Source organism: Ovis aries, chromosome 17 (genome assembly GCF_016772045.2).
Source record: "Ovis aries strain OAR_USU_Benz2616 breed Rambouillet chromosome 17, ARS-UI_Ramb_v3.0, whole genome shotgun sequence".
Classification (NCBI taxonomy): Eukaryota; Metazoa; Chordata; class Mammalia; order Artiodactyla; family Bovidae; genus Ovis; species Ovis aries.
Window position 1 is genome coordinate 56,182,180 of NC_056070.1, and position 26,883 is coordinate 56,209,062.

General features: G+C 48.5%; 1 protein-coding gene across 1 annotated transcript in view; it reads right to left on the reverse strand.

Annotated features, from left to right (window-relative positions):
- Positions 1-1,043: 1,043 nt before the first annotated feature.
- SRRM4 (serine/arginine repetitive matrix 4) overlaps positions 1,044-26,883 on the reverse strand; it is a 174,883-nt gene continuing 149,043 nt past the window's right edge. Inside the window, exons 9-13 of the mRNA XM_015101644.4 lie at positions 16,224-16,528; positions 13,309-13,512; positions 10,135-10,245; positions 9,033-9,173; positions 1,044-7,231 (exon numbers count right to left, since the gene is read on the reverse strand). Coding sequence (XP_014957130.1) covers positions 6,952-7,231; positions 9,033-9,173; positions 10,135-10,245; positions 13,309-13,512; positions 16,224-16,528 — 1,041 coding nt within the window. The 3' untranslated portion in view covers positions 1,044-6,951. The remainder of the gene's footprint in view (positions 7,232-9,032; positions 9,174-10,134; positions 10,246-13,308; positions 13,513-16,223; positions 16,529-26,883) is intronic.

A 26,883-nucleotide genomic window follows, 5' to 3' on the forward strand; every position in this document is an offset into this window, starting at 1 on the left:
TTTGGACCCACATAGTATTTGAAAAAAGAATGAGTTCTGAACATTTTAAAAATCAAGAAATTCAATCTAAAAATTCAGATTCTCTGGATAAATTGAGAGACACGGCAGCCCTGAGTTGAGATTTCTCCATGGCAACCGTGCACTGGGCTCCCTGGCTCCCCAGAGTCCCAGCTCTGTCCACTGCCTCACCCGGCTGCCCTGTCAACCCGTTTTCTATGGTAAGAAACTTTCCCATGGGACAGCGAGAACATTTGTGGAGGCCTGCACTGGGTCCTGGGGGCCCCACTGTTCGGAGCTGGCTGCTTTAGGCTGTCTTTCTGCGCCCCTCCTGTAGCTCAGGCTCGATTCAGAAGAGTCGTCACGCTTACCAGCATTGCGCTTTCCATGCGCTCAGTCCGTTATTTTGTTTTCTTAGCACCACTATCCCATTTGGTTCCCAGAGCAGCCCAGGGAGGTCGCTGTTGCTGTCCCTGTTTTACAGATGAATAACCCAAGGCCCAGTGGGGTGTGGTCCTTGCTCCCTGGCATACCACTAGGGTCCAGATTAGAATCTAGGTCTTTGGACTCCCATATCTGTGCCCCGGACTGAGCTTCCCCCTGACCACGAAGACCTCAGAGAAAAAATTTACCAAAGAAAACTGGCCACTTACTGCATGAGCAGGTGTGCTGTGGGGCAGAGCAGAGAACAGATGTGTCCGGAGTCAGTCCACTTGCAGCCTATCATGGACTCTGTGGTCTTGGGCTGGTGACTTTGCTTTCCTGGGCCTCCATTTTCCTCTTAGTAGAAAAGAGATCTTAACACCTATACTTAAGATAGGTGGTGCCAAAGACGAAGATTAAAAAGGCTTGGGGAAAGGTGGCTGCTATGAATGTATACGTGAACCCAAAATACTTACAGGCTTGCTTTGAAGAAAGGAGCACGATGAGCACTGGGGCGATGTGTAGCACACAGCAGGTGCTGCTTGGCTGGTTTCTGTCCCCACCCTGTCCCCCTACCTCTGATTCTGGGCACCATATGTAGACAGAGGACGCTAGGCCAAGGATGAGAACACCATACCATGGACCCTTTTATTAGAACAGAGACATATTTTGTACAGGCTGAAAAAAAAGCCAGAAACCCTGGAAGGTTATGCTTAGCTGTGGACACCAGATATCAAACAAACCATGGCCGCTGTGTCACTGGGTGGAGGACAGGGTCCCAAGATGCCGGTGGACACAGTGGCTTCCCCCCCTCTGATGTGGGCGGGCAGGCAGAGGCCGGGTGCTCGGGCTGAGCTGGGCTGCTAGTGGGTCTCCCAGGTTGGGGTTTTCCAGGTGGGAGTTCCAGCCCCCGATGTGGAGAAATGGCTCTAGGGTGGATCAAAGCCCCTCCCAGGGCTGCTGTGGTAGATTCTACTGGGTCCTTGGCCAACGACTGCTGAAGGAGACAGCTGGGGATCAGGAGAGATGAGGTATAGCACAAAGAGAAGTCCTCACAGCCTACGCCTGGCAAGAAAGAGCTACCAGGAAGAGCATGGGTAGGGCATGGGGTCGGGCAGATCAGAGCTCAAGGGATCCTGGGCATGTCAAGTGCCCCCTTCCTGGGCCTCAGTCTTCTCATCTGAAAAATGGGTCACGGCAACATGACTAGTCTCGCTGGCTGGTGTGAGCAGCTGCGGTAAACGTGGCCTGACACAACACACGGGGTCTGAAATCCGGAGCACAGCAGTCATCTGGGCCTGTGCTTTGAGTGTGCTAGATGGCTGGGCTTGGAGCAACGTTCAGGCTCACACAGAGGGCTTTAACCAGGTCACAGAAGTTCCCAGGTGCCAGAACCTGGAGGCCTCCTGTTTCTGCCAGGACTCAGCTGCTCCCAACTCACTCTGCACATTAAGTCCACACCCTGCTTCTTTATTTTCTTCTGACCCTTCAACCTATAGTCAGCAGAAGACACGAGGGATTCTACATCTGACAGTCTGGAACTCACCGCCTCAGAGTTAGAACCCTTCCTCCACCCTACAAAGAACACTTAGGCCAAGATCCACGTTACAGATGATAAGACTGAGACCCGAGAACCACTCCATTTCACCCAGACAGACACATATAGGCAAGAGAACCACACAAGAACGCTGTTCCAGTCTCTTTGGCTCGGCTTGTTAGAAGATGAGGCATAGCTTTCCTTGACCGGAGAAAAGGAATTACAATTTTCATTCTCTTTTTTTCGCTCCCTCTCTCTCTTTTTCAAGGAGTTGTGACTTTTTAATAGAAGTTGGTTTGTGCACAGGCATTTCATTCTTCAATTAATTTCCATCTAAATGAGGTTTTCCCAGAGATAACCAGTGTTTTAGCTCCATTTGAGCTTAATTTGTATGACTGAAGCCTCCGTTTCTGCCAATTCCAATTTGCCGGGTGATTCTAGCACTCATTACCTGGGCGAGAACGTCCCCACTGCAGACAGTGGAGCTGAGAGACAGACTGATTTCCAATAACATTTCCGGAGAAGAGGTGGTCTCTCACCTCTCCCAATACCACTCAATAAATAGGAAATAAATTATTCATTAAGCCATGTTCTGATGAGGGGCCCCCATTATGGTATTTACAATGCAAAACAACTACCAACAAAAAAACAAAACCAAAAAACCCTCAGAAAACCGAAAATAATGCAAAACAGCAGCCACAGACAGAGGGGAGAAGGCAACCCCATCGGTATCACTGGCCCATGGTGCAGAGAAGGAAGGGGACGCAACAAAGCATCACTCGACTGACGCTGTGTCTCCCCTAAGGTCCTCAGCTGGACACTGTTGGCCAATGGAAGGGATGTAGTTTGAGGATTCTGTCTTTTTTTGTTCTTTTTTTTGTTTGTTTTTAAATCAGACACAATTTTCTATTTAGCTGGAAAAGAAAGTAAAGCATGTGAGGCTACTTTGAATATTTGTGAAAAGGAATACAGCAAAAGAAAAGATAAAAATGAGACTTGAGAAGAAAAAAAATGGACTTTCGAACCTTTGGGAGCACCCCAAATATTCACCTCTTCAAGCAAAGCCTTTTGGAAAGGAAGATGGGTCTCGGTAAATAAAGTGATGGGGGCTCTCTGAGACTGAGAGCCTCGTGTCTTTCAAACGTTGTAATTTGTGTGTTTTGTTTCTGAAAGACTGACTTTCCTTCAAAGAAGGGAACAGATGGAGACAGGAATGCAGTCCAACCTGGATCAACTAGAATGTTCTTGGGTGGGGGATTTGAATTCACTTTTCTGAATCTACTAATGGGAGTTCACACATTGCTTTTAGGCTTTATTCTCATGATTGAGAACCTCCTAAAAACGTTTGAGGATATTTTCCTTTTTTCTCTAAGTCTCAGTGAACTCATTAGGTCTTTGAAGAATTGCCCAGGCCTCAGGTCAATGTTCTGGGTTGTATCTCAAAAACTCCTCTGCTTCTCAAAGGTGGAAACTTTGGCCCAGAGAAAAGAAGCAATTTGCCTCCACACATCCAGGGACTATCCAGAGCAGGAGGGTCAAAGGGCCGCATGTTGTTTGACCTCAAGCCACCTCTCCCTCCCATTTCCCATACTACTTTGTAAAATAAGTCCTCACCATGAGCAGCAGGCCGTCTGTATCATCCCCTGGAAGCAGAAGTGTACTGAGGGTGAAGGATGCAGAGAAACAGCAGTGCCGGGGTGGGGGTGCTGGTTAAATAAGGCTTACCAGTGCCCCACTAAGAGTTTTATTTTTGGATGGAAAGAAAAGGAAATGTAAAGTAAATTTGAGAAACACATCAAGTGACAGGGAAGGGCAGATTTTCTCCCAGGAGGCATTTAAGTTCTTGCAAGCTTTCCCAGGCTAGGGGTACTCCTTTGCTTGGGTTAGAACAGAGTAAAGTCACATTGCCAGGGAAAACAATCAGGGATGTTGAAAAAGTCTCATGCCAAGGCAGTGAAGAGTGACTTTGGAAAGGGCGGGCACCCTCTCTACTCAGCTGCTAGTGGATGAGAGAGCCAGGGCTGGTCAAGACCTCTGGATCCTGGTTCCCAAGACAGGTTTTGAAATGGCCTTCTCAAGGGGGTTGGGGGCGGGGGGGAACCTCTGGCTGCTCCTTTCATTTTGTTTTCCAACTTCAGAAATAGTAGTATGCTCTCTCCTGAGGTCACAGAAAAAGGCTTTTGCTTTGGGTTTGTCTCTCTCTCTCAGGATGGCTGATACCTTGTCACTAGGGCAACCCTGCGCTCACAGGGGATGGGGAGAAATTAGCTAAGGGGGTGTTCAGAAGCATGTGTAACTTCTATAAAAACACTTAGCTTAGGCTCAGAAGAGCAAATGACCTCACCCACTAATATATTCCCTGGAATAAGGGTGAGACTGAGAGGTGCACGTATGCCTCACACTGGGTGCCTCACTGAAGGTCTTTCACAGATGATTTAGACTCTGAAGCTTTTGCCTTATGTGCTAACTTTAGACTCTAACCCCCATGTCAGCTGTGACTCTACAGCGTCAGGTCAGCACCTTAGCTCATAAGCTTCTTGACCATTTTCATCTTTCTGGCACCTCAGTTAGGTAACTGGTAGGCAGGGGACTGGGGTGCAGGCCTGAACTTCACCCAACTTGGGCACAGTCATGTATCTTTGGCCTGAAGTGCTTCTGTCCTACGTCCAGTGTGTTCCAAGCTTAGAGCTCTAAGTCGCTCCCCTTCAGGGAAAAGGCAAACATCCCTACCCACATCCAGCCTCTCAAATCCCACCCAGAGACACGAAGGGAAAAAAAAAAAAGAGAGATGCACAAAAATACTTGAGACATTTCCCCTCCTCCCCAAACACACACACCACACACACACAGATATACACACCCTCTCCATATAAATAAATAAATACTTGAATACTGCTAATGGCAACTGAGAGAAAAAGAGAGTGAGGCAGAGGGAATCCCATAAATAAATAAATAAACATAAATAAATAAATAAGAGGTTAGCTAGGAGCCCCAGGCAAAAACGGTCCCCCAGAATTGCGTGTATGAAGGCAGTCTGGACGGGGGCTCTTGAGTCTTTCACTGCTGTCCTGCTAAGGAGGTTCCGTGGCTCCAGAAAGCCTTTGTTTCCATGAAGGGAGACTGGAGTCCAGTTCGGGCTCCTGGGCAGGGAAGAGGGTTATTTACAGTTGCTGCACAGGCCCTCCCAGGGCACCTGCCCCTGCCCCAGGCACCTGCCATCAGGCCTCCAGTGACCGCGCTGGCATCCGTTGGTCCTGGCGGGCGGGGCCCAGTTCTGGGCCAGCGGGTGCCATGGAGAGGCTCGGTCCCCCGCTGCTGCCCCGGGGCCTGGCTCCCCTCTCCTGCTGGAGGGAGGACGTCACTGCTTCTCAGAAACAGGATTTTTTTTCCCCCAAATGTTTCCCCTCCTCAGGGCACAAGGGATAAAGAATATTTGGTTCTCTGCTTCCCAGAGCCCCAGGTTCCAAAGCTGGGCGCTGTCCCTCTCACCCTCTCCCTGCACGCCCTGCCCTGCTGCTGTTGCCACCACAAACTGGAACCTCACCGCAAGGCTCCGGAAAGCCAGTCAGCTGGTGAGGGGGATGCCCCAGAGTTTATTTTAAGGATCTTCTCCCTCATGCCCCTGTTCTTAGTGCCCTCTGTGGGTGAAGCAGCTGGTGGTATTTGTGTGCTGCAGATCAGCTTACCTTCACTGCCCAGCCCTGGGGGGTGCTGGGGGTAAGTGGGGTGAGGGCAGAAACGAGGGTGGGCTTCTCTCAAGCTGGTAAGAGCTCTGGAAACCAGCAGGAGCTTCGGAGCATCTAACCTCCTTTCCCCCAGACTCTCTGGATTTGGATCTTTTCCCCAAACCTGGGCTGCTGTGCCCCATCCTGGCAAAATTCCCGAGGGGCAAAATGGGTGCCTCAGGCTGAGGGTGGTAGGTGGGTGAGAAGGTGCTTGGCTGCACTGGGTAGGATCCAGGGTGCCCTTTCTGGGCAGTGGGGAGGGGGCAGGCAGGCGCCAACTAGAGGGTAAGGCCAGACTGGCTGGCGCTGGGGACTGGCAGCTGGCCACAGCACTGGGGAATGTTCAGCAGATGGTCCCGTGGAACTAAGCTGTTGCCAGCTACTGGGGCCGAGGCAAACTTGGGAAGTGGGGTTGCAGACCCAGCTGTCCTGACTGTCCGTTGTGTCCTTTCTCAGAGGTCGCAGGGTCCCTGTGAGCCACCACGAGGCATTTTGTGTAAATGGCGTGGTGACCTCTCCATGGCTAGAAACTACTGGGCCCCTCTTCCCGACCACAAGGAGATACTGGGAGCAGTGGGCTTATCCACCCTCGTTCTTGCTTCTAGACTCATGACAGAGAGTTCATCTCCTAGCTCCTGACACCTACTACCAAGTGAAATGTCCATGTCCCCTAGTCACGTGTCCCCCTTTCTAGGACCCAATAGCCTTTCAGCACTTGCTCTGGCCTATGTGGGGAGCTAAAACTCCTGATCCCCTCTCCTGGACCTGAATCACCCTGCTCTCTTCTAATATCCACCCCTCACCCCATGGGATCCACGGGGGTCCATATACATGTAGCCACGAGATTGGGTGAGAGGAGAATGAGGGCAGATGTGATAAATACCGCTGGTCTTCGGTGTGCAGCCTGGCAGCAGTGGGTTAGCAGAACTCTCTCCACATTTTCCTGGCCAGACCCAAACTTCTGAGTCATGGACTCACCGCTCCTTATAAACCATTGAGGCTTTTCTGTGCCAAAAGAAGGTAGTCTTCTCCACATGCTCAGGCCTGAGCTGAGCCCCAGCAGGTGTGGTGGAGGCTCCCAGTAGCTCCACATGGAGACTGAAGCCCCCACACCCTCCTTTCCTCTTCCCCAGGAGAGCAGGAAGGACAGGGCCTGGGAGCCCTCAGTGCTGTCTGTCACCAAGGAGAAGGCAGGGTGGTCGGGGAGTGGGGGAGGCTGCCAGAGTGAAAGGGGCTCCACAGGCAGTGGGCTCACGGGAGGGCCCTGGCTTAGCGCCTTGTGCTGGAGTAGCTGTCTGCTGAGCTGTAGCTCCCACTCCGACTTCGACTCCGGCTCCGGCTCCGGCTCCGGGAGCCCAGGCTGGGGCTGCGGGAGCTGCAGCTGCTGCTAGTGAGGGTCCTGCTCCGGCTGCGGCTGCGGCTGCGGCTCCGGGAGTAGCTTCGGCTGGCTGAGCGGCTGCTGCTGCTGCTGTACCAGGAGGAGGTGCTGCTGAGGCCGCTGGAAGAAGAGGGGCTGGGCCGGTAGTACGGGATGGGGCGTTTCCGGGCACTGCAGAGATCAGAGGGGGAAAGTGTCACGGCAGGACTCCTCCCAGCTGCAATCCCGGGAGCACAGGCATTGTCCTAGGAGACATGTCCCAGCTCCTTAGGGGGAAAAAAATTCCTGTTACTCTTCTCTTGCAGTCCTGAGAACATCAAGGAGGTGGTCTCAGTCTAGTGCTGATATGCTTTGAACAGTGATAATCTCGCTTTTTTAACATTTCAAGGCTGGGCTCAGAGAGAGCATCCAGCTGGCCCCAGAATCTACATCTCAACTTTAATCACAGTTTTGTTTTGCTATTTTTATTTTTACTAGAACCTTCTATCTATGGCAAAAGAGCTTGATTTTTCTATTTATTGTAGTGTATCAAGTTTCGTTTTGAAATAAATGTATGGACCTAAAAAAAAAAAGGCGTATCTATTCAAAGAAATTTAAGTAAGCAGTACACTTAATCAGACAAGGCAAAAGTGGTGGGTGATGGAAGCCTGGAAAACACCGAATGGATTCACTCAGGTGGGTTATTTGGGGTTGAGTACAGAACCCAGAGAGCCTTTGGAAACACCACTCCCTTTTTCTTAGACTTCCTCCAAGTCCACTCCAAGGATACCTCTGAAAGTCAAGGCAGAGAGTGTAGGACTCCCACCGCATGTCTCAGGCCAAGGCAGGCTGTTCAGTGAGACGTCTGAGACATGACACCATTACCTTGCCTTACCGTCTGGGGCACAAGCTCTTTTTTCTCCTTCAGGTCATCTCTAGTGAAGAGGCATGGGCAGCCAGGGTTCTCCTTTCCTTGTGGGTCTCTGGACTGAGGAGCTGACCCTTGGAGGACCAGGAGGAAGACCCACCAATTTTCAAACGCCGCTTTTAGGGCAGCATTCGGCCATTTTCTCCATGTCAAGGCCTGAGGATTCTCTTCTGGGGCTTTTCTCATCTGAGGCTTTACCTGTTGCAGAAATCTTTACCTACCAAGTCTGACCATCCAGTCCATCACAGTGGCACACAGTGGGCTTAGTGCTCTGCATTTAAGTGTGTAAATTGCACTCATATCTCTTTGCCCCTTTTCATTTTATCCTTTTGACACTTCTAGGAGTTATTTCCTCCAGCAGTTTATGGGTGAAAAAAAGATTCTGGGAGGTGAAGAGACTTTCCCAGCTCACCCGGAAAGTGGCACAGCCAAGATTCCTCTCCAAAATACTGGTCTTCCCCTTACCCACTAGCGCACCCCACTCGCACCGCCCCCCCCCCCCCCCCCCCCCCCGCCCCGCCCCCCCCGCCCCCCCCCCCCCCCCCCCCCCGGCTTCTGGTACCTAAACAATCCGGTTCGCCCTCTCTACACTTGGTTCAGAGTATACAACCTACAGTTGTATTCAAGCCTTGCTTCTGGGTGCGTGGGTCTAAGGGTAGAGGTCTGTTGCCACTGCCTGGCTCCACCCCCATGCAATGTCCTCATTCAGTTCCTTGCTTGCGTCTCCTATTGCAAGGCCAGACCATTCTATGGCCCAGCCCAACATTCGGCATCCCCGCAGCTTCCGCAGCTTCTGGCCACACCCGATTCCTCAGGCCGGCTCCACCCTTTGGCCTGCCACCTCATTCGAGCCCCGCCCACCGCGCCCGCCCCCTTCTGGCAAGCCCTCCGGGTGGTGGGGTGCTGACTCGCCCCAGGCTTTGAACTGAAACCTCATTCCAGCGGTTGGGGAGGTCCCTGAGCTCCTACAGTCCTGAAATGCAGCCCAAAGGAGGCTCCAGAGGGTGGGCGGGTGGGAAGGGAGTGCAAGTGAGGTGGAGGTGGTACCGGGCTTCCTGGCCTCACCTCGTTATCCTCCGCGCCTCCAGGTGGCTCGGGGAGTCTCTCCGGCGCTTCCGCATGGGCGAGTAGGACCGACGTCTCCGCCGAGCTCGCTCGCGCTCGCGTTGCTGCGAATCCTTCTCGCTGTACTTGGGGTTCCGCTCCCTGAAGGGGTACGGCGATGGGGTGGTTACTGGGGAGCTGAGGCTGCCCTGGTTTTTTCGGTGTGAGCGTGTGGGAGAAGGGCACCCACTTTGCCCTCCTGCCCACTTTACCCTGCTGGGGCAAGGGACAGGGTCAGCATGGGCCCCCAGGAAGGCCGGAGGGAAGATAGCATAGCTATGGGAGAGTCTACGTGGATGACTGGCTACTGAGGAGGGGTGCAGCTGGGCGTGGGGAGGGGTGTCAGCCTTTGAAGGTGGGCATTGCAGGGGTCAGGATATGAAGGTTAGGTGGGTGAGCCCAGGTGCCGAGTAAGAAGTGAGAATTAGGGGCTCTGGATATAGGGATGTGGGGTAGTACTAGTGTGAAGAGGCTGAGGGCTGGGGATATGAATTCCGGGGTATGGCTGAGGGTTAGGGGTAAGTACATGAGGATGCAGGGAGGTTCTGGGGGCCTGAACGCCGCTCGGATAGGACATAGGGAACCACTAGGAATGCTGAGTCATCTTCCCATCCATAAGCGGGCGGGGCTTGACCTGAGAGGTACTGAACAGATCTAGGGAGATGATGCTCCAGAGAAAGGATGTGGGAGAGGAGTGAGTGAGGGAGTGAAAATCGCTCAGTCGTGTCTTTGTGACCCCATGGACTATACAGTCCATGAAATTCTCCAGGCCAGAATTCTGGAGTGGACAGCCGTTCCCTTCTCCAGGGGATCGTCCCAACCCAGGGATCAAACCCAGGTCTCCTGCACTGCAGGCGGATTCTTTACCAGCTGAGCCACCAGGGAAGCCCAAGAATACTGGAGTGGGTAGCCTATCCCTTCTCCAGTGGATGTTCCTGGCCCAGGAATCGAACCGGTGTCTCCTGCATTGCAGGCAGATTCTGGACCTGAACAAAGGAGCATGGCCGGAGGTGGAGCCTAGCTTGAGGGGGGTGGGGTCAGTGCCTGGGGGCGGGGCCTGTACCTGCTGGGACTGTAGCGGGAGTAGCTTGGGCTGCGGCGTGACCTAGAGCTCCTGCTAGGCGGGCTTCTCTTGCCAGACTTGGAGGAATAGCTGGGAGAGCGCGAGGAGGACCTGGAGGAGAGGAGAGGAGAGGAGACAGCCGCTGAGGGGCCTGCTGAGCTCCCCCGGGCTTGCCCCGTCTGTCTAGCCTTTCATTCAGCGGGTCACCGGGCCTTTTTATTTCTGGAGGTCAGGCGGAGGAACCCAAGCCCTTACTGAGGATGAAATCCCCTCCCTTTTGGATGGTTAATAATAATTATTATCAACAACTTCCCTTTATTGAGTTCTTCCTATCCTGGCCATTTAGTAGCTGTGTTGCCTTGGGTAGGTGATTTCACTTATCTGGGCCACTTTTCTGATCTGTAAAATGGCAAAAGTACTTACCCAATTAGAATTGTCAATTAAACAAGTAAATTAGGGTAAATTACTTAGCATTTTGTGTACAGCCAGCACACAGGAAATGTTTATTATTATATGATTATTATGTATTTTACTATGTGCCAGATTTTGAACTGAATGTTTTGTATATATTATCCCATTTAATTCTCAGCACTTCCTAGGGTTAGACTCTGTTATCAATCCCATTCTATAGATGGGGACGCAGAGGCAGAGAGAGATGATGTGATTTGTTCAAGGTCACTCAGCTAGTCACTGTCTGTTTGGCTACAAGATGCTCCTGACTTCTGCTGGACGATGCTGTGTGCATGCAAATTACTAGCCTCTATGCTGTTTCCAGACTTCTTCCCTCTTGCTAATGCCTCCCACTTTTAAAGAAACCAATCCCTGGTTTCTCCACCAGTTTCCCGGAAACATCTACCCTGCTTCCTCAGTCTTTCAAGTAATTTTCATTTCACAGTTGATGACCTGATCTGCTAGTTGCTCCTGCTAGGGTTGGGAGGGATCATGCGGCCGTGTCTGTGTTCAGTGGGAAAGAGCACTGTGATGGGTTAGCAGTGTCTGCCATGGGCACAGGGATGAGTAGGGGGGACACTATCCCAAGTTTTCCTATCTGTTTTCAATTTGAAAAGAAGTCTTGCTCTAACTTGCCCTCACCTATGTGTTCCTTAGTCCCTTCCTACTTTCTTGAGTGAGTGAAGTCGCTCAGTTGTGTCCGACTCTTTGCGACCCCATGGACTGTAGCCTACCAGGCTCCTCCCTCCATGGGATTTTCCAGGCAAGAGTACTGGAGTGGGTTGCCATTTCCTTCTCCAGGGGATCTTCCCGACCCAGGGATCGAACCCAGGTCTCCCGCATTCCAGGCAGACGCTTTAACCTCTGAGCCACCACGGAAGTCCTACTTTCTTAGGCGATCATAATAACTATCGCTCTGGGACTCTATTCTGACATACTGTCCAGGGTGAGGAAAGGAGTGTGGACAAGGAATAGGTCCTAGGTCAGTATGTCCAGCTGTGGCCCCCGAAAAATTTGCTTTTTCCAACTTGCTCTTTCCCCATCTATTGAGAGATATTAGTAAAGACTGTGAAGATGAAACATGTTTTTGAACACTTTGAGAGGATGTCAGGCATTTCTATCCACTGTGGTACATACTGTCCTTTTTCTGTGGAACCAGATGAGTCATTTTTCATACTTAAAAATCAGAAATAACTGCTCTTCCAGGCAACTAGTTCAATTTTTATCTTTTTTGTTTATAATGTAAAGGAACAATTTCCCATTTTCATCTGCCAGGGAGCTCAGAGTCACATTGGCAGCACACCTCCATAGTCTCAGGACCTTGGGGGCTGGTTCCAGGAGCCCCTGTAGATAAAAAAATCTGTAGATGCTCAAGAACCTTTTATAAAATGGCAGAGTACATTGAATACACTGGTCTTTCATAAATAGGGATGTGAAACTCCCAAGTACAGAGGGCTGACTATACAGAAAGGTAGGACCTGCCGTTGGGAGTTAGCCTTCTTCCTGATTTAATTCTATTTCTCTCTCTCATTTTCCATTTTGCCTGATTTTTTCTTCTATTTATGTCACTCTATCATGTTGAATTCCTTGCCCCCTTATTCTGAATGAACTGGTCTTGAGGTAAACACCTACATGTAAGTAACTGTGTTTTGATTATATGGTTGCAACAGAGAAACAGTCTGGTTGCTGTTGAAAGTTCTTGTTTGTAGAGGGACGCTGGACTCCATGAAGCCATGGGTTGATTAGATTGGATGCAATCTTTCAATTCCTGAGATCTCATGTCTCTGCATTCTGCTATATCATTCCACATGAGAAAATCAAGTAATAACCAATGGTTATTGGCATTGAGTGGTAAAATGCAAAGATGGGCCCAATTCTTCTTGTATCCGTTCCCGTTGCAAGATGACTTTACAGTTCCTCCCACTAAAAGGAGCATCCCTTGTATCTATCTATCTGGATTGGTCTTGTGACTTGCAGTGGTTAAGGAAACGGCTGAAGAGATCATGCTGCTTCTAGGCTGAGGGCTTGCATACTACTGCTCTCTTTTGGAACCCTGCCATCACCACATGAACAAGCCCAGACAAACCTGCTAGAAGATGGGAGGCCACGTGGAGCAGAGATGAATCAGCTGGGGTCATCCAAACAAGCCAGCCCCCAGCCAACCCACCAGCTGAGTCCAGCCCAAACTGCTGACCCACAGATTCAGGAATGAAGTCAAAACTCACTGATAAGCATGCTACATTTAGGGGCATTTTTTCTTTCTTTCTTTCTTTTTTTTTTTTGCTGTGCTCCATGGCGTGTGGGATCTTAGTTCCCTAACCAGGGATGGAACCTGTGCCCCCTGCAGTGGAAGCACAGAGTCTCAACCACTGGACCACCAGGGACGCCTTGGGGCAATTTTTGTGCAGCAGAAGATAATTGATACACATTAGTGGATCCTCATGACAATAACAGCAATAAAAACTGATATTATGTTCCAAGTACTGATTTAAGTGTTTAATAGTCCTCAGGACAATCCTTCAGGGTAAGATATATTACAGTTCTCATTTCAGTAGGGGAGGAAACTAAGGATCAGAGAGGTTAACTGACACCCAAGGCCATTAGCTAGTAATGGATAGAATGGGTATTTGAACTCAAATCTGTTCCATTCCTGTTCCTTGGGGCTGAAAGGACATCTCTAGTTACCCTAGCTAGCTGAAGATTCTAGGTCCAAACTGCACTCACCTTTTCCCAGAGGAGGTGGATCGGCTCCTGGTGTACCTGGGGGAGGCTCTGGGGTTTGGGGATCGGGAGGAGTGGCTGGAGGAGCGTGTGCTGGCGTAGGAGGAGCTTCGGGAGCACCCTCTCATGGGGGAGCTCCGGTCTGTGGATGGGACCAAATTGGACTTCTTCACCTCGGTGCATTCCAGACATGGTGACTGAAATCCTCTGCATGGGGGAGAACCACTGTTAGCACTGGCCTTCCCACTGGTCTGGGGGTGTCTTGAGCTGATACTCACCTCCCTACCTTTGCCTTGGCTGTGGTGCTTTTGCAACCAGCGCCGCCCCCCCCCCCCCCACCGCCCCCGCCGACACCTTTCCCCCTCTTACTACCTCTGAAAAGATTTCCCAGACCACAGATGTTAGACGAGTAGAGATAGAGTAGAAAACACACCAAAGGAGAGGGGGCAGGGTGGGTGTGATCAAATCCCATGGTGCAAGATTTAGTTTCTCTCCTGTCTTTTTCAGTCCCTCTGATTATATTAATGAGAAAGCCTGGGTTGGGTACTAGTGGGTTTTTACTGTCTCTTTTAACACTTGCAAAGAGAGAGAGCAGGCCTGAGACTCAGAGCATTGGGTAGGCAACTGTAACTAAAATTAAATACTTTGTTTTAATCATATGTATTTTCACAGGTGCCTTCTATTAGGACAAGAGATAAAAATTTTCTATTTAAGATAGTACTATAAGTTTCCTTGTATTAAAAAGTGAGTTTATTAAAGTAAATAAAAGTAACATAAGTACCTGGATATGGAACAACTCAAAAACTGGCTGATTTAAGTTCGGGAAACTGGTGTAGCCCATTTTGTAGATGGGGGAATGGAGACCTAAAGAAGGGTAGAGGCTTGTTCAAACTCACACAAAGGACGGGGTCCTGTCATATCCTCCCCTTGCCTAGAGCCATGCTGGATTCCTGTTGGTTCTTAGTAAGGTCATGTTCCTTTGGATTGGGCCAAGGGTCAAGTTCAAATCACATTAATATAGGTTTATTGTGACCCAGCCCCTGCTCAGCCTCCAGTCTCAGCTCTGGTACTTTCCTCTCTTGACTTCAGCCATAATGGATTACTTGTTTCTCCTGGAACAGTCCTGTTCCCTTCCTTGTCTGCATGCCTTAGAACATTCCCACTGCCTGGAACCCTGTTCCCTCTCCTCTTCATTTGACCAACTCCTACTCGTGGTTTCAGGCTTTCCACTCCCTTCGGTTTGCTTGTGTCACCTCCATTGTGTTATCACAACCCCCAGCCCCAATGCCTCCCCAACCCCTAGATGGCTTGCTTGGTCTTATAATTGTTATCTCCCTCGACCAGACACCAAGCTTTCTGGAGACAGAACTCATGTCTCTCTGGACACTGTATCTCAGCACCTGGGACAGAGCCTGAGACATTATGTCCTAGGTCATCAATAAACAGCTATGGAATAAACATGCTGAGCCTCTTAGCATTCTGGATGCTTCACAAGCATCACCTCATTTATTCCCCCAACAACCTTAGGAAGTTGGTACTATTATTACCCCTTATTTACAGAGAAGACTCAGAAGGGCAAGTTGCTTGCTCAAGGCCACCCAGAGTCTCAAATCCTGATCTGTCCAGCTCTGAAACCCATGTCCCTGGTCCCTTGCCAGCCCCCACTTTTACTGTCTATGGTTCCCCTGATTTAGAACTGATGTCTCTTCCACTCTGCCCTCTGCTCATAGCTGACATGACATAAACAGCAATGGGTTTAAAGATCATTTATATTTCAGAGTGAAAGTTTGGGTCTAAATTATTTAATCCTGCTGTCCATGTAGATCAGATTAAGCAGGTACCTGCTAGATGCTGTTCAGGCTTAACTGCAGTTCTGGAGACACAAATCTATTTTCAGTCCTGATACCAGCCCTTATTAACTGAGCTTCTTTAGCTTCAGTTTCCCCATTAGCTAAAAGAAAGTTATAGTAGTACCTATCCCATAAAGGTTGTGGAAGGAGTTAAGGAAGATTATCTGTGGAAAGCACCTGGCATAATACCTAGCATTTAGTCAGGGCTCCATAAATAATAGTTTGTTACTGTTATTGTTCTTGCTATGTTCAGTATTTCCTGCATAATAGCTTTAAAGTAAATACTGTGGTATATTTTTAAATGATAGTGACTTAATGTTAAGACTTTCTCCTGGAATTATTGATAAAATTGACATCTTTTTTTTTTTTTCCTGCCCAACTTCCATTCCTCCTTCTGATTAACAGTACCCTGCTTTCCCTTCAGAGAACCAGACTTCCTTCAGTTTTAGTGTACACAGGAAAATTCATTAGCTCTGATGGTGGCATGTGACAAATTCTAGCCAAGAACACAGCATCCTCTGGGCAGTGTGTGTGGTCTTGGGTGAGCAAGCTGGACTAAGCAGAGCCAATGAGCATTTGCCTTGATAGTTTGCTGAAATTTTGGGAAAAGAGGCATTTCCCTTCCATTGGCTGGCTAGATTGACAGGATGTTAACTGGATGGCATACTTGCCAATGTTTTGGGAAGATCTGCTTGAGAATAAAGCCAAGAGTGGGAAAGCAGAGCTGAGAGAAGTAATGGGAAAGGCAACTTCTCAATGACACATTTTTGAGACCCTGGAGCCAGCTATACCTGAAGCTGATCTCCTTGATCCCCCCCCCCCCAATTATTCTAATTTTTCTCTCTTTTGCAAATAAAAGTCTCCTGGCTTCGAGAGAGAGAGAGAGAGAGAGAGAGAGAGAGAGAGAGAGAGAGAGAGAGAGAGAGAGAGAGAGAGGGAGAGAGAGGGAGTGTGTGTGTGTGTGTGTGTGTGTGTGTGTGTGTGTGTGTGTGTGTGGTGCAGTGCCAGGGTGAGAGATGAGATGGTGGAGCTCAGTCAGAACTCCTCCCCCCATCCAGGTGCACTGACCTTGACTCTCTGCCCCTGCTGGTGGGGGAGAGGTTCTCCAAAGTGGCCTCCTTGTTCTGGGGTGAGGAAGTGGTGAAGGAGTTCCCTGAATCAGAGGTGTTTCCACTGTTGGGGTCCCGGCTCTTGCTCAGGCCCCCACTGGGGCTCCCCTTCTCTTGGCCCCGAGACCTGGTTGAGCCGATCTGGGTGGAGGGTGGCGAGGAGGTGTCGTTGCCTGAGTCATACTCCTGGGAGCGCCCTCGGGAGGTGGTGAGCGGGCTGGCTGTTTTGGTAAAGAGGTCAGCAGCAGACCCCGGCCCAGCGATCTGAAAGCAAAAACACCCGTTGGACACTGCTGAGCGCCGGGCCTGTGGGTTGCGTCTAAATAACCAAGAAATGTTTACCATCATGATGCACTGTAACGAAAGGAAAGAGAGAGAGGAGAGGAAAGAAGAGACGCCAAAAAACAAAAGCACAAATTCCTGAAAGAATACCACAGAAAGGAGATCTTTTTTTTTTTTTTTAAACCCCCTGCTAGGATAACTGGAAGATTTAGGTATCATGCAGAGAAAAAGCATGCGATCCAGATTAAACAAAAGAAAAAGGAAATTATACAAAATTTCTAATGAATTAACTCAAACAAAAGAGACAACTTAAAAGAAAGGGGGTGTGTGTAAACACCCTTAACCTAAAACAACAATAAAAATAAAGAAAGGTAGGGGGAAAGAAAGGAAGCTATGGGCCTGAAAAAATACATCTTGAAACTTAAAAACGACAAAAGGAGATAAAGCCAAAATTTTAAATGTCAACCAAATCTTCAATGAATTTGATTTTTTTTCTCTTAAAGAAAAAGTTGCCCAAATAGAACCCTAAACAAATATCACATGGGGAAAAGAAATGAAATAAAGATGAGAGGGTTTTTTTTAAATATAAAGTCAAAGTCACAAAATGATATTTTAGTAGTTTTCAACTAAAGGGGAAAAGAAAGGGTGGGGGGACAAAAAAAATGGAAGTCAAATTGTCTGACTGAAAACAAACAAAAAAAAAGCTCTCTACGGATATTTGCGTGTGTCCTTTCCCCCTGGAGAAGGTAGCTAAGGTTCTCGAGTGGCTTCTAATAAATTCTCTCATGTCTTTGCGGATTATATCCACTTACCAAGCAAGAACTCCTCCTTTAGTAGGTAGGTAAGGTGTAAGAGAAAGGGAAGAGCGGGCAAGGTGAGTCCATCATTAGAGTCGCAAATGACAAGTAAAAACACACACCTTTCTGTACATCCTCGCACTTGGCCCTGAACTTTGGACTTTGGGTTTTCAGTGTTCTTGACAGGTGAAGCATCACTTCTGGCTGGCTTTCTCAGTAAGGGGACCTCAGGCCATCAACACTAACCTTGTCAGTCCCTTAACGCCCAAGTTGGATCAAGAAACCCTTGCTGACAATGCAGATGGTAGCTAGAGTTTGCATCAATCTGAGATGTCAAGATGGGGGGTGGGGCACAGGGAGGATGTGCTTGTAACGGACAGCTTTGGGAGGGGCTTGGAGATTTGGCTTTGGAGTGACTGGGAATGCAGAAGGGCCCCCAGGATCCTGGGTGTGGCTGATCTAGAACAGATGAAGAAGCAAAGGAGGCGATGGAGAGCCAGCCCTTGGGAAGGCTATAGAGTGTTTAGAAGTATAATGGATGGTTTTCTTTAAACACTCAAACCAGTCTCAGCTCAGATGACACAGTGGGCTCAGTTCTGGTCCCCATCAATATACAATGCTTAGCTGTGGGCAAGAGGGACCTCTGCCTGGGTCTCCTCCAGTGACAACCATTCCCATGGGTCGAGAAATCTGCGGGGCTACCTGGAAACCTTTCCTTGAGATTAGTCTCTGGAGACCTGAAGTCCCGGAATTCTGTTTAAATGGCTGCTGAGTCCCCTTCCAGGGTCTCTTCAGGCTCTCCATGATCTATTCTCCCAGGGATAGACCATGCTTCAAGTGTGCACATTTGTAGGTCCAAACATGGCTATCTGAATGGAATTTGGACGTTTGGACTGAGGTGTCCATGTCCGTGTGTGAGAGGTCCGTCACGGTGATGAAGCAAGATGTAGGGGGAGAATGGGAGGGACCAGGGCGCTGGGGCAGACTCTCTCCACACTGTCATGTTGTGGTCCGGCACTCCGAGGGGTCCGAGGCTCTAAATCCAAATCTGACTCTCCCGATCATTTCAAGGATATGTTTGCCAAGATAGGAGAACATACTTCATCTAAGTTTGCTGTCTTGATTTAAAACATTTAGTGTGTGGCTTCTCCTTCTATACTCTTGTCCCAGGCCCTGCAAGTATTAGCATAGGTCTCGCCATCAAAAGCTTGCTTCCCCCGCCCAGTTTCCCCCATGAACTTTGAGCCTAAAGAAGGGGGGCTCTAGGGATTTCTTAAGGAAATATTTCTGTCTTCTCAGCAAATGGTCATGAGGGTGCGATACAGAGACACTGGAACAGAATAATAGCAATGGCTTCACCAGCTCAGGATATCAGCTCCTGGAGTTGGGGAGGCAGAACTTCCTTTGCAGATTCTCCCAGGAGGCTTTGCACACCGACAAGGTGATGGTCCAGCTTTACCAACTTTCACCCAGTGCGGCTGCCACTTCCCATTTGACAATCTGGCTAGTTTTGCTCTGGGACAAGGGATCTTAAAATAAAGTTGCCCAAGTGGGGCTTTCTAGTGTGAGATTTCTTTTAAACTTAATGTAAAGACCCCTTTTCCATTCAGCTCCTTTTTGTCTTCTAGTTCGCAGGCTGGATGCCAAACCTTTACCACCTCTGTGAGTTCAGTGTTTACATGTGTATTTCCACCACCTCTGTCAGGAATGAGAAAGCATCACACAGGCAGCTGGACCCTGGGACCTGGACTCTCAGGCTGTGGTTTGGTCTGGGCTCATGGAATCTTTGCCTCAGAGATGATGAGTGTTTGGTAGCCAGTGTATCACAAGTGATTCAGGTAAGCCCTTCCTGAAGGAAGCCAGGCTGGACAATGAATATAATGGATTTCGTTATCTTGTGGCTTGCTACCTGGAGGCATCCAGGCCAGGCTTTTCTCCACCCAGGTACTCATTTCCACCTTGACTACTAATTTCACAGCATATGTCCCGGTGCATCCTGGGTACCCAGGAAGAAGGACTTCCTGAATGTAAGGCCCCTCAAGGCTAATGGATATAGACAGGGACCTTGCCTTTTTCACATTCTCAATCCCATGCACTGAGCTCATAGTGACACTTTCAGTGTCCCTCCACCTGACCACAATCACTATCCACACGTAACAGAACTGAGAACTGTATAAGGGATCACGCTTTTCTATCATTGCCAGAAAACAGAGATAATCGTACTACTGAAATGTCCTCACTAACTTGACCCTATGCTAAAAATACCAACCTCTCTTAAAAGTCCCATTTCTTTGAATGAACCTAAATTCTTTGACATGCGTGACAGTGTCCTTTACAACCCAATCCTGTGTCCTTCACAAACCTCATCTCTTCCATACAGCCCCTCCCCAGTTTTGGTTTGTGCAACCTTAAGGCAATCAATTGGGAAGTTTTCTTGGTTTTGCCACCACATCTTGCTTTCCCAACCCCAGGCCATTTGCACATGCCATTTCCTCTGCCTAGAACATTTTCCCTCTGTTCCTTACTTCACATGGATAAATTTATTCATCCTCCAGTTTACGCATCACCTCCTCTTGAAAGCCTTCTCTGAGTCCCAGGCCAGGATAACACAAAACTCTCTATTTCATTCATTCTTTCATTCATCCCTTCACTCATTCAAAAATGAGTGGCTTTTGTCTGCCACAGCACTGTTACTGGGTGGGATTATTACCTGTCTCTATCTGGATGGGCTGAAAGTTGGGGTCTTGAGACCAGCTCAGGGCTGGGCATGTGAGCTACAGAGAACTTCTATAATCAAGTTTTAGGTCCAGGTCAGTGGTGGAGAGAAAGAAAGCTCTCCCCCAACCCAGCCCTCCTCGGGCCTACAATCTCAGAGAAAGCAAGAGTCTATAGATGCTCAACAGCGTAAGCTCTAGGCTAAGGTGAGAAGCTCCAGACCTGCGGAGCCTTCCAGATGAGACAAGCAGTGCTGGGTCTCTTTACTTCCTTTGCCGCCTTCTGCTATTCTGGGAGGTCAGGTTAAAAGATGAACTGGGTCTGGTCTTTCGTACTCAACAGGGCTGCTGGCCCATGCAGTGACTTTGTTTGGGTGCTAGAATGGTGTTCCTCCTGGGTCAGGAAATTGAAAACGGTGCCCCTTCTGGTCAGACAAATTAGAAAGAAAGGTACACCTTTCTCTGGACTGAAGCAGCCCCATGTCTGTTTTCATAGCTGGCTTGACAAATGGAGAGTCAGTGGGGTTTAACTCCAAAGCCTTTGGACAAGGCACAACTAGCCTAATGACATGCCTGGCAGGTCCTGGATACACGAATCTTGACCTGTCTGACCTGCTCTAAGGATTACTTTGAGGGTTGGGGGAAGAGGTGGTAGCCCAAAGACGTTCATTTCTGTTACCTTCAGCTGACCTCTACTTGGTTGTGTCTTTACCAGTCTTGGCGGGCTCTGCCCCTGTTTCCAGATGATGGAAATATTTTTGCAAACTCATTAGGGATGTCCAGATTGTTTAAAGACCTGTTAGTCTTGGATCCCTCCTTCTCCAGAGGAGGGAAGATATAGTTCAGGGGGGCCAAAGGCAGAGTGTAGGGTGTGTGTGTGTGTGTGTGTGTGTGTGTGTGTGTGTGTGTGTGTGTGTAAGGGGGTGCCATGACAATGCAGAGGAGCCCTTCAAGTCGAGGACATAATGACAGGCAGATAGCAGAGGCCTCTGTGCTCTTGCCTCCTGTCCCTAAGTGTCTCTCTCCTTGTCAGATACTCCCTTCCGCTCTGCCACGGAAGAGGCAAACTGCTGCCCACTGGACGCTGACATGACAGGATGGCCCCCCGTGCTGCTCCCTGTCTTTCATTTTGATACCAGGCCTCTCACAATTCATCTTCTTCATCTATGGGAAATTTCTCTTCTATGCACATAACTGCTCTCTGCTCCTATATCCCCATCTTAGCTGCAAAACGGTCCTCAAGAGGCTCACTGGGAGGAGTCATTCTAGACCCACTTTTGTGCAGGAACAACGCACTCATGGTACTGGGGGCCCCTGTGTAAGGCCTGGGACCCTCTTACCGGGTTTCTCTTCTGTGGTCCACTCTGAACCCTTCCTCCATCTCAGTCGTGTCCTTCTTTCCATGTCTTCACAAAGGCCTATTTTGGGGGCTTTGCACAAAAATTCAGCCCCTGTAAGCTTTGTTTAATCTCAAAGTGAAATAACACCTGTCTCCATATGGATCCTCCTAGAAATTGAGACAGGAATTTGAGTGCTGGCAGCTTATTTGAGACCAAGGAATCTATTTGAGGGGTAGTGAGCTGGGGGAGAGAAAAGAGAGAGGATAGAACTGGCTCCAGAATTCATCTCAACCAAGGAGGGAGCTGGATATTTACACACCAGTTCCTCACCACTCATGGGTTAAAGGTTGCCCCCAAGACGGGTCAATTCTCCAGTAGTTTCAAACTGCCGCCCAGCCAAGCAAAGTGGTCTTTGGCAGCCAGAGAGCAATACCTGGAAGCTGGACACTGGCAGTATGTGAAGTGGGGGTGGGGACGTAAATGGACAGCATGTCTCAACACCCCAAATCACCCCTAGAAAACTGACAGGCCAAGTTATGCTTTGTTTCAGAGTTTCAAGTTATGCTTTCTTTGGCGCACTTTTTGGCTAAGCAAATTTATGTTTGCCAATAAATTTGAAGGATCTGTCAACATTGTAGTTGGGCATACTCACATAGCAAACCCATTTCTAGTTCATGCTGAAACCTAAGAGGATCTGGCAAGATTGAGTTGACATTCCTGCTGGGTAATAATCAGTTTGTGAGTAATTGGAGCTGCTCCTTTAGATGGGGCACGTGCTTTCCTGTCCTCAGGCCTTACGGGGTCCCTGTTGCCTGTATCTATTAGTGGACTGGCCCCGGAGACATCTAAGTTTGTGACTCTCTGTTCTAAGTGTTCATCGCTACCCAGAATCTATCTGAAAGCAGCACAAACATAGGGCATCTTGTGCATTTCATGTCTCCCTCCCATCTTCCCCATCTCTGCCCTTTCAAACCCTCTTGGATTTTGTCAGTGAAAGGAGTCAGGAGACCAGAGCCATGGAGCCCTATCCAGACCCCAGAGTTATTACACGCTCTTCCCTTTTGGGTGATGATTGCCAGTCTCAGATTTTCTTTAAGGACAGATTGCTTTTCACAAACTCATGGCCATTGGGACTAAACAAATGAGTATGTTCCCTTTATTCTTTTAGCCCCCACCAATGTGAAGATGCTAAAGCTGAAGCTCTAGTACTTTGGCCACCTCATGCGAAGAGTTGACTCATTGGAAAAGACTCTGATGCTGGGAGGGATTGGGGGCAGGAGGAGAAGGGGATGACAGAGGATGAGATGGCTGGATGGCATCACTGACTCGATGGACGTGAGTCTGAGTGAACTCCGGGAGTTGGTGATGGACAGGGAGGCCTGGCGTGCTGTGATTCATAGGGTTGCAAAAAGTCGGACACGACTGAGCACTGAACTGAACTGAACTGAAGTGAATGTGAAGCTCATTTTTTTTTGAACTCATAAGCTTGCCTCTTCTTTTTCCTTAATATACTCAGCATCAACACTTGGATTTTTCTAATAAGTAATTAAATCCCCCACCACAAACTCCAGCTCCTGGTGTTTCACTGGGAGTCTCTCTCAGCCCTCCAGGGAAGCTGGCACTGTTATTTATTGTTTTTGTTTCAAATCATTATTTAATCAAGAACGGGGAAAAAAGGCACCCTCTCACTTACACTTCAAAATTTAATTTCAGCTGAATTCTGAGATCAAGAGGCAGCACGGCCTAATAGGTTACAAAAATACAATCAAGAAGAGAATTCCAATTAAACTGAACAAGTCCATTTACTGAGCTTCAAATGGCCCCATGGAGAGAGATGGCTATAAATTTTTTTTCCCTCCCTGCCATATGGGGGACCGGAAATTCTCACGTGAATGTAGAGCTGGATGGCGGAGCTTTTAGCTAGAGGGTTCTGGTTATTCCCGCCCCCCTCCCTTTTTTAAACCCTTTTGTTTCACAAAGACATTAAGTTTATTTTCCTCCCCGTTGTTCATCTTCCTTTGCACACTAATTAGGAAGACAGCAACAGAATAGATTCATTGACCTGTTAGGAGTTCATTTGAGAGGGGGAGGGATGGAAAAAGACAGGGATCTGCTGAGGATGGTAGGGAGATGACAAAGTCCTTTAGGGCTGCGGGGTGGGGGACTGTCCCATTGGGCTGTTCAATAAAATTGACCTTGGGCCCAGGGACATAATCTTGCCTCCTCTCTCCTTCCCTCCATCAGGAAGCTGAAGGGGACTGGTAGCTTCAACCTCACCATTTCTTATTAGCCCTTCCTGTTTTAGAAGCCCCTCTTGATAGCCCTCAGCCTACCTGTTCTTGAAAATTTCTACATGGCTCCAGTTAGGCAAAATTTTCACAAGTCCAAATTCAAATGAGAAAATAAGTTCAGTGGAATGAGTTCTTCATCCAGCTAAATGCATCTGACTTAAAGTCTCATCCTTTCTTCTGAGGCCATGGCTATTCCCCCTCTTCTGCCTGGTACATGTCCTTTTCATTATAGAAAAGGGTGGTTTTCTTTTTTCCATCCTTGCTTGGCAAAAGTAAAAGTTGACAATGTGATTCCATTTTCCATTTAAAAAGAATAACTGGGGAAAAAAAAAAGGATAACTGGTCCCACATACCTGAGTCTCCCAGCCCCTTCTGCATTTTAGTCCCTCTCCTCTCCAAACTACAATGAATGGAACTGAATAGTGAGTCTCCCAGTTTGAGCAAGGGCTCAAAGCCTTTTGCAGGATGTACAAGAACCTGGGGCAGACATGGGAGGGCTGGGCCCTCCATGTATACTCCCTCAGGCTCATTTCCCCTGGTATGCAAAACAGGAGGCTTTTCCTGTCATTCCCCTAGGGTTGTTCTGAAGTTTGTCTGAGATCTTAGATACAATTAAACTTTTTGAGGCCAGGGATGTTTCAAAAACATCGTGTCTGGGTTTATCAGGAGCAAGTTTAATTAAGCCATTATGATGACAAATCATAACACTAGCAACTACTGTATATTGTTATGTCCCTAGCGCCAGGCTGAGTTTGCTCCCAGAACAGAAGCTCCATGAAGGCAGAAACCTTGTCTGTCTTGTTCACTGCTACTCACCAAGCGCCTGGCACGTAGTAGGTGCTTAGTGCATATTTTAAAACTAAATGGACAACTGCTAATTCCACCCTCACAACTACTCCATGAAATAGGTATGATTATTAGTTAAAGGTACAGATTGGGACACAATGTCCAGCAAAAGAAAATGACATAAGGGAGGTCAGGTCATTAAGCATCTGGACCCTGAGGGCAGATGTTTTGGGTTTGAATCCTCACTTCTCCACTTAATAGGTACCTTTTACTTAAGTTTTCCAGGCTTTAGGTTATTCATTATAAAATAAGGGTACTAATGGAAGCTCCCTTCAAAGGCTATTATAAGAAATACATGCAATGGCACGTGTAGAATACAGCACATAGTAGGTGCTCAGGGAAGCGTGAGCTATGGCTCAGTCTCACAGGGAGATGAGGTCAAAAATGCCAAATGTTTGGATCTGCTCCAAAGCTCCTGTCGTCCTTACTATCCTCGCCGGCTTCCTCCTGTTCACAAATGAGGACCTCCTTTATGGAGCCTAAGTTCTGCTTTTTTTTTTTTTTCAATCTGTGCAAGTTTTTGTCGACAAGGATTATGTGGAAACTGCTGGCTTGCTGGAGGCAGGAGGAGAAAAGAAGCCTGCCTTCTCCTGAGTCTAACTTCAGTCTTGATCAGCCCCTTTAAATTCCTCATCCAGTTAGGGTAGACCTAACTGAGGACCCTCTGCTACAGGGACAGGGTGTGGCCAAACTTTGGAGCCACCAACCTCTCTGCCATCCAGTTGGCCCTCTGGCTATCACAGTAAGCTTCTGAGATATAAGCCACGATTCATACTAGCTCCTGTTCCTCCTAAATGGGCTATCTACTTAAGTCATTTGGCCTCTCGGAGTCTCAGTTTTCCCACCTGAAAAATGGTGAGAATGATGGCACCTACCTCAAAAAATTTTTTTGTGAATCAAATGAGGGGAAAAAAAAAAAAAAACCACCTGTGTAAAGCATGTGATTGTGCCTGGCATGTAGTGGTATTCACCGTTCCCTTTATTCATCAGCCAACTCAACTGGGTGAGCTCCTACTCATCCTACAAAGCCCAACTCATATGTTCCTTTATTTATAAGGTCCTCTCAGATACCAAGACCTCTTAGACATTGTCTGGTCCTTCCTCTGTGGTCCTATTGCATATTATACTTGCTTCTATCACCTCCAAGGCTGATATTGAAAATATTCAGCAACTGGTCGAGTGTGAGTACTGCCCCATCTGAAAGTAACCAGGCTTGGCACTGAAGGGCTGCCAGGTATCAGTGTTCAGCTGCTGGTTTGTGAGAAGGTCTAGAGGGTCCCAGAGGAGGAAAGGGATGGCTTTGTTGACTAGAGAGTGGGTGGCGACAGGGTCTATTTATCAGCTGGTTTGCAAGTATTCAAATACGGACTCAGTCTCAGTCCCAGTGACAATATTTATCCTACAGTACTTCAGTATTCTGTGGATGACTAGGGCATGAGCTCTGGAATTCAGAAGCCTGTTTATTCATCTGTCTCTCTAATGCCTTGAACGGAGATGACTGAGTGTAGATAAGAAATGAATAAGGCCACAAAGGACTGACTCCTTGGGACCCTCCATTTGGATTAGGGCTCTGGCCAAGCAAGAGGATTTCTGGTTATCATCAGCTTATTTATTATTTGCATATTCACATATGTAAATAGGCCCCCTTGATGTCATGTGCCCACCGTGATTCTTTAAAGAGCTGTGCATACAAGATGCCTGCCATGATGATGGCATAGGACATCTCTTATGCTGCAGCTCCAGAACCCCATCTCCTGTGCTGGAATTCTGTCTCCATCCTGACTCCAGCAATCAATTCCTGTTTCCATTGTCTAGTCTCCGCTGCCTTAACCTAACTCAAACCCCAGTCCCCTCTTTCCCTGCCTCCTTACCCCCGTCCCATCACAGCATCCATTGTTGTGCATTGTCCATTACAGTGTTGTCTGTCTTCTTTATAAGAAGGCACAGGCCATTTCTTATTCACTGGATCCTGAGGGCTACGCCAGAACTGACGCTTTATAGATGCTTAGATAATTGGTAGATTTGAACAAGTCAAGCAAGTGATTCAATGACAGTGACTTTGCTGTTCTCTTTAGCAGAGAGCTCGGGAAAATCTTGGACTCTTGGAAAACCTTTGGTCCAACCTGGTGTCCTCTCCACCCATGCCTGTGCGGGAGAGAGGATGAGAAAGAACCCAGTGTGGAGGGCCCTAGGAGGGCCAGACTTGAGGGGTACCTGATGCCCCCAGGAGTCAGGCAGCCATGAGAAAGGTGGGGCCAGCCATGTGGGCTACAGCTGCCATCAAGGATGGAAGGAAACTGAAAGCAGGGCTTCTACCTGCGGTCTCAACTCATCCGCAGACTGGCCTGG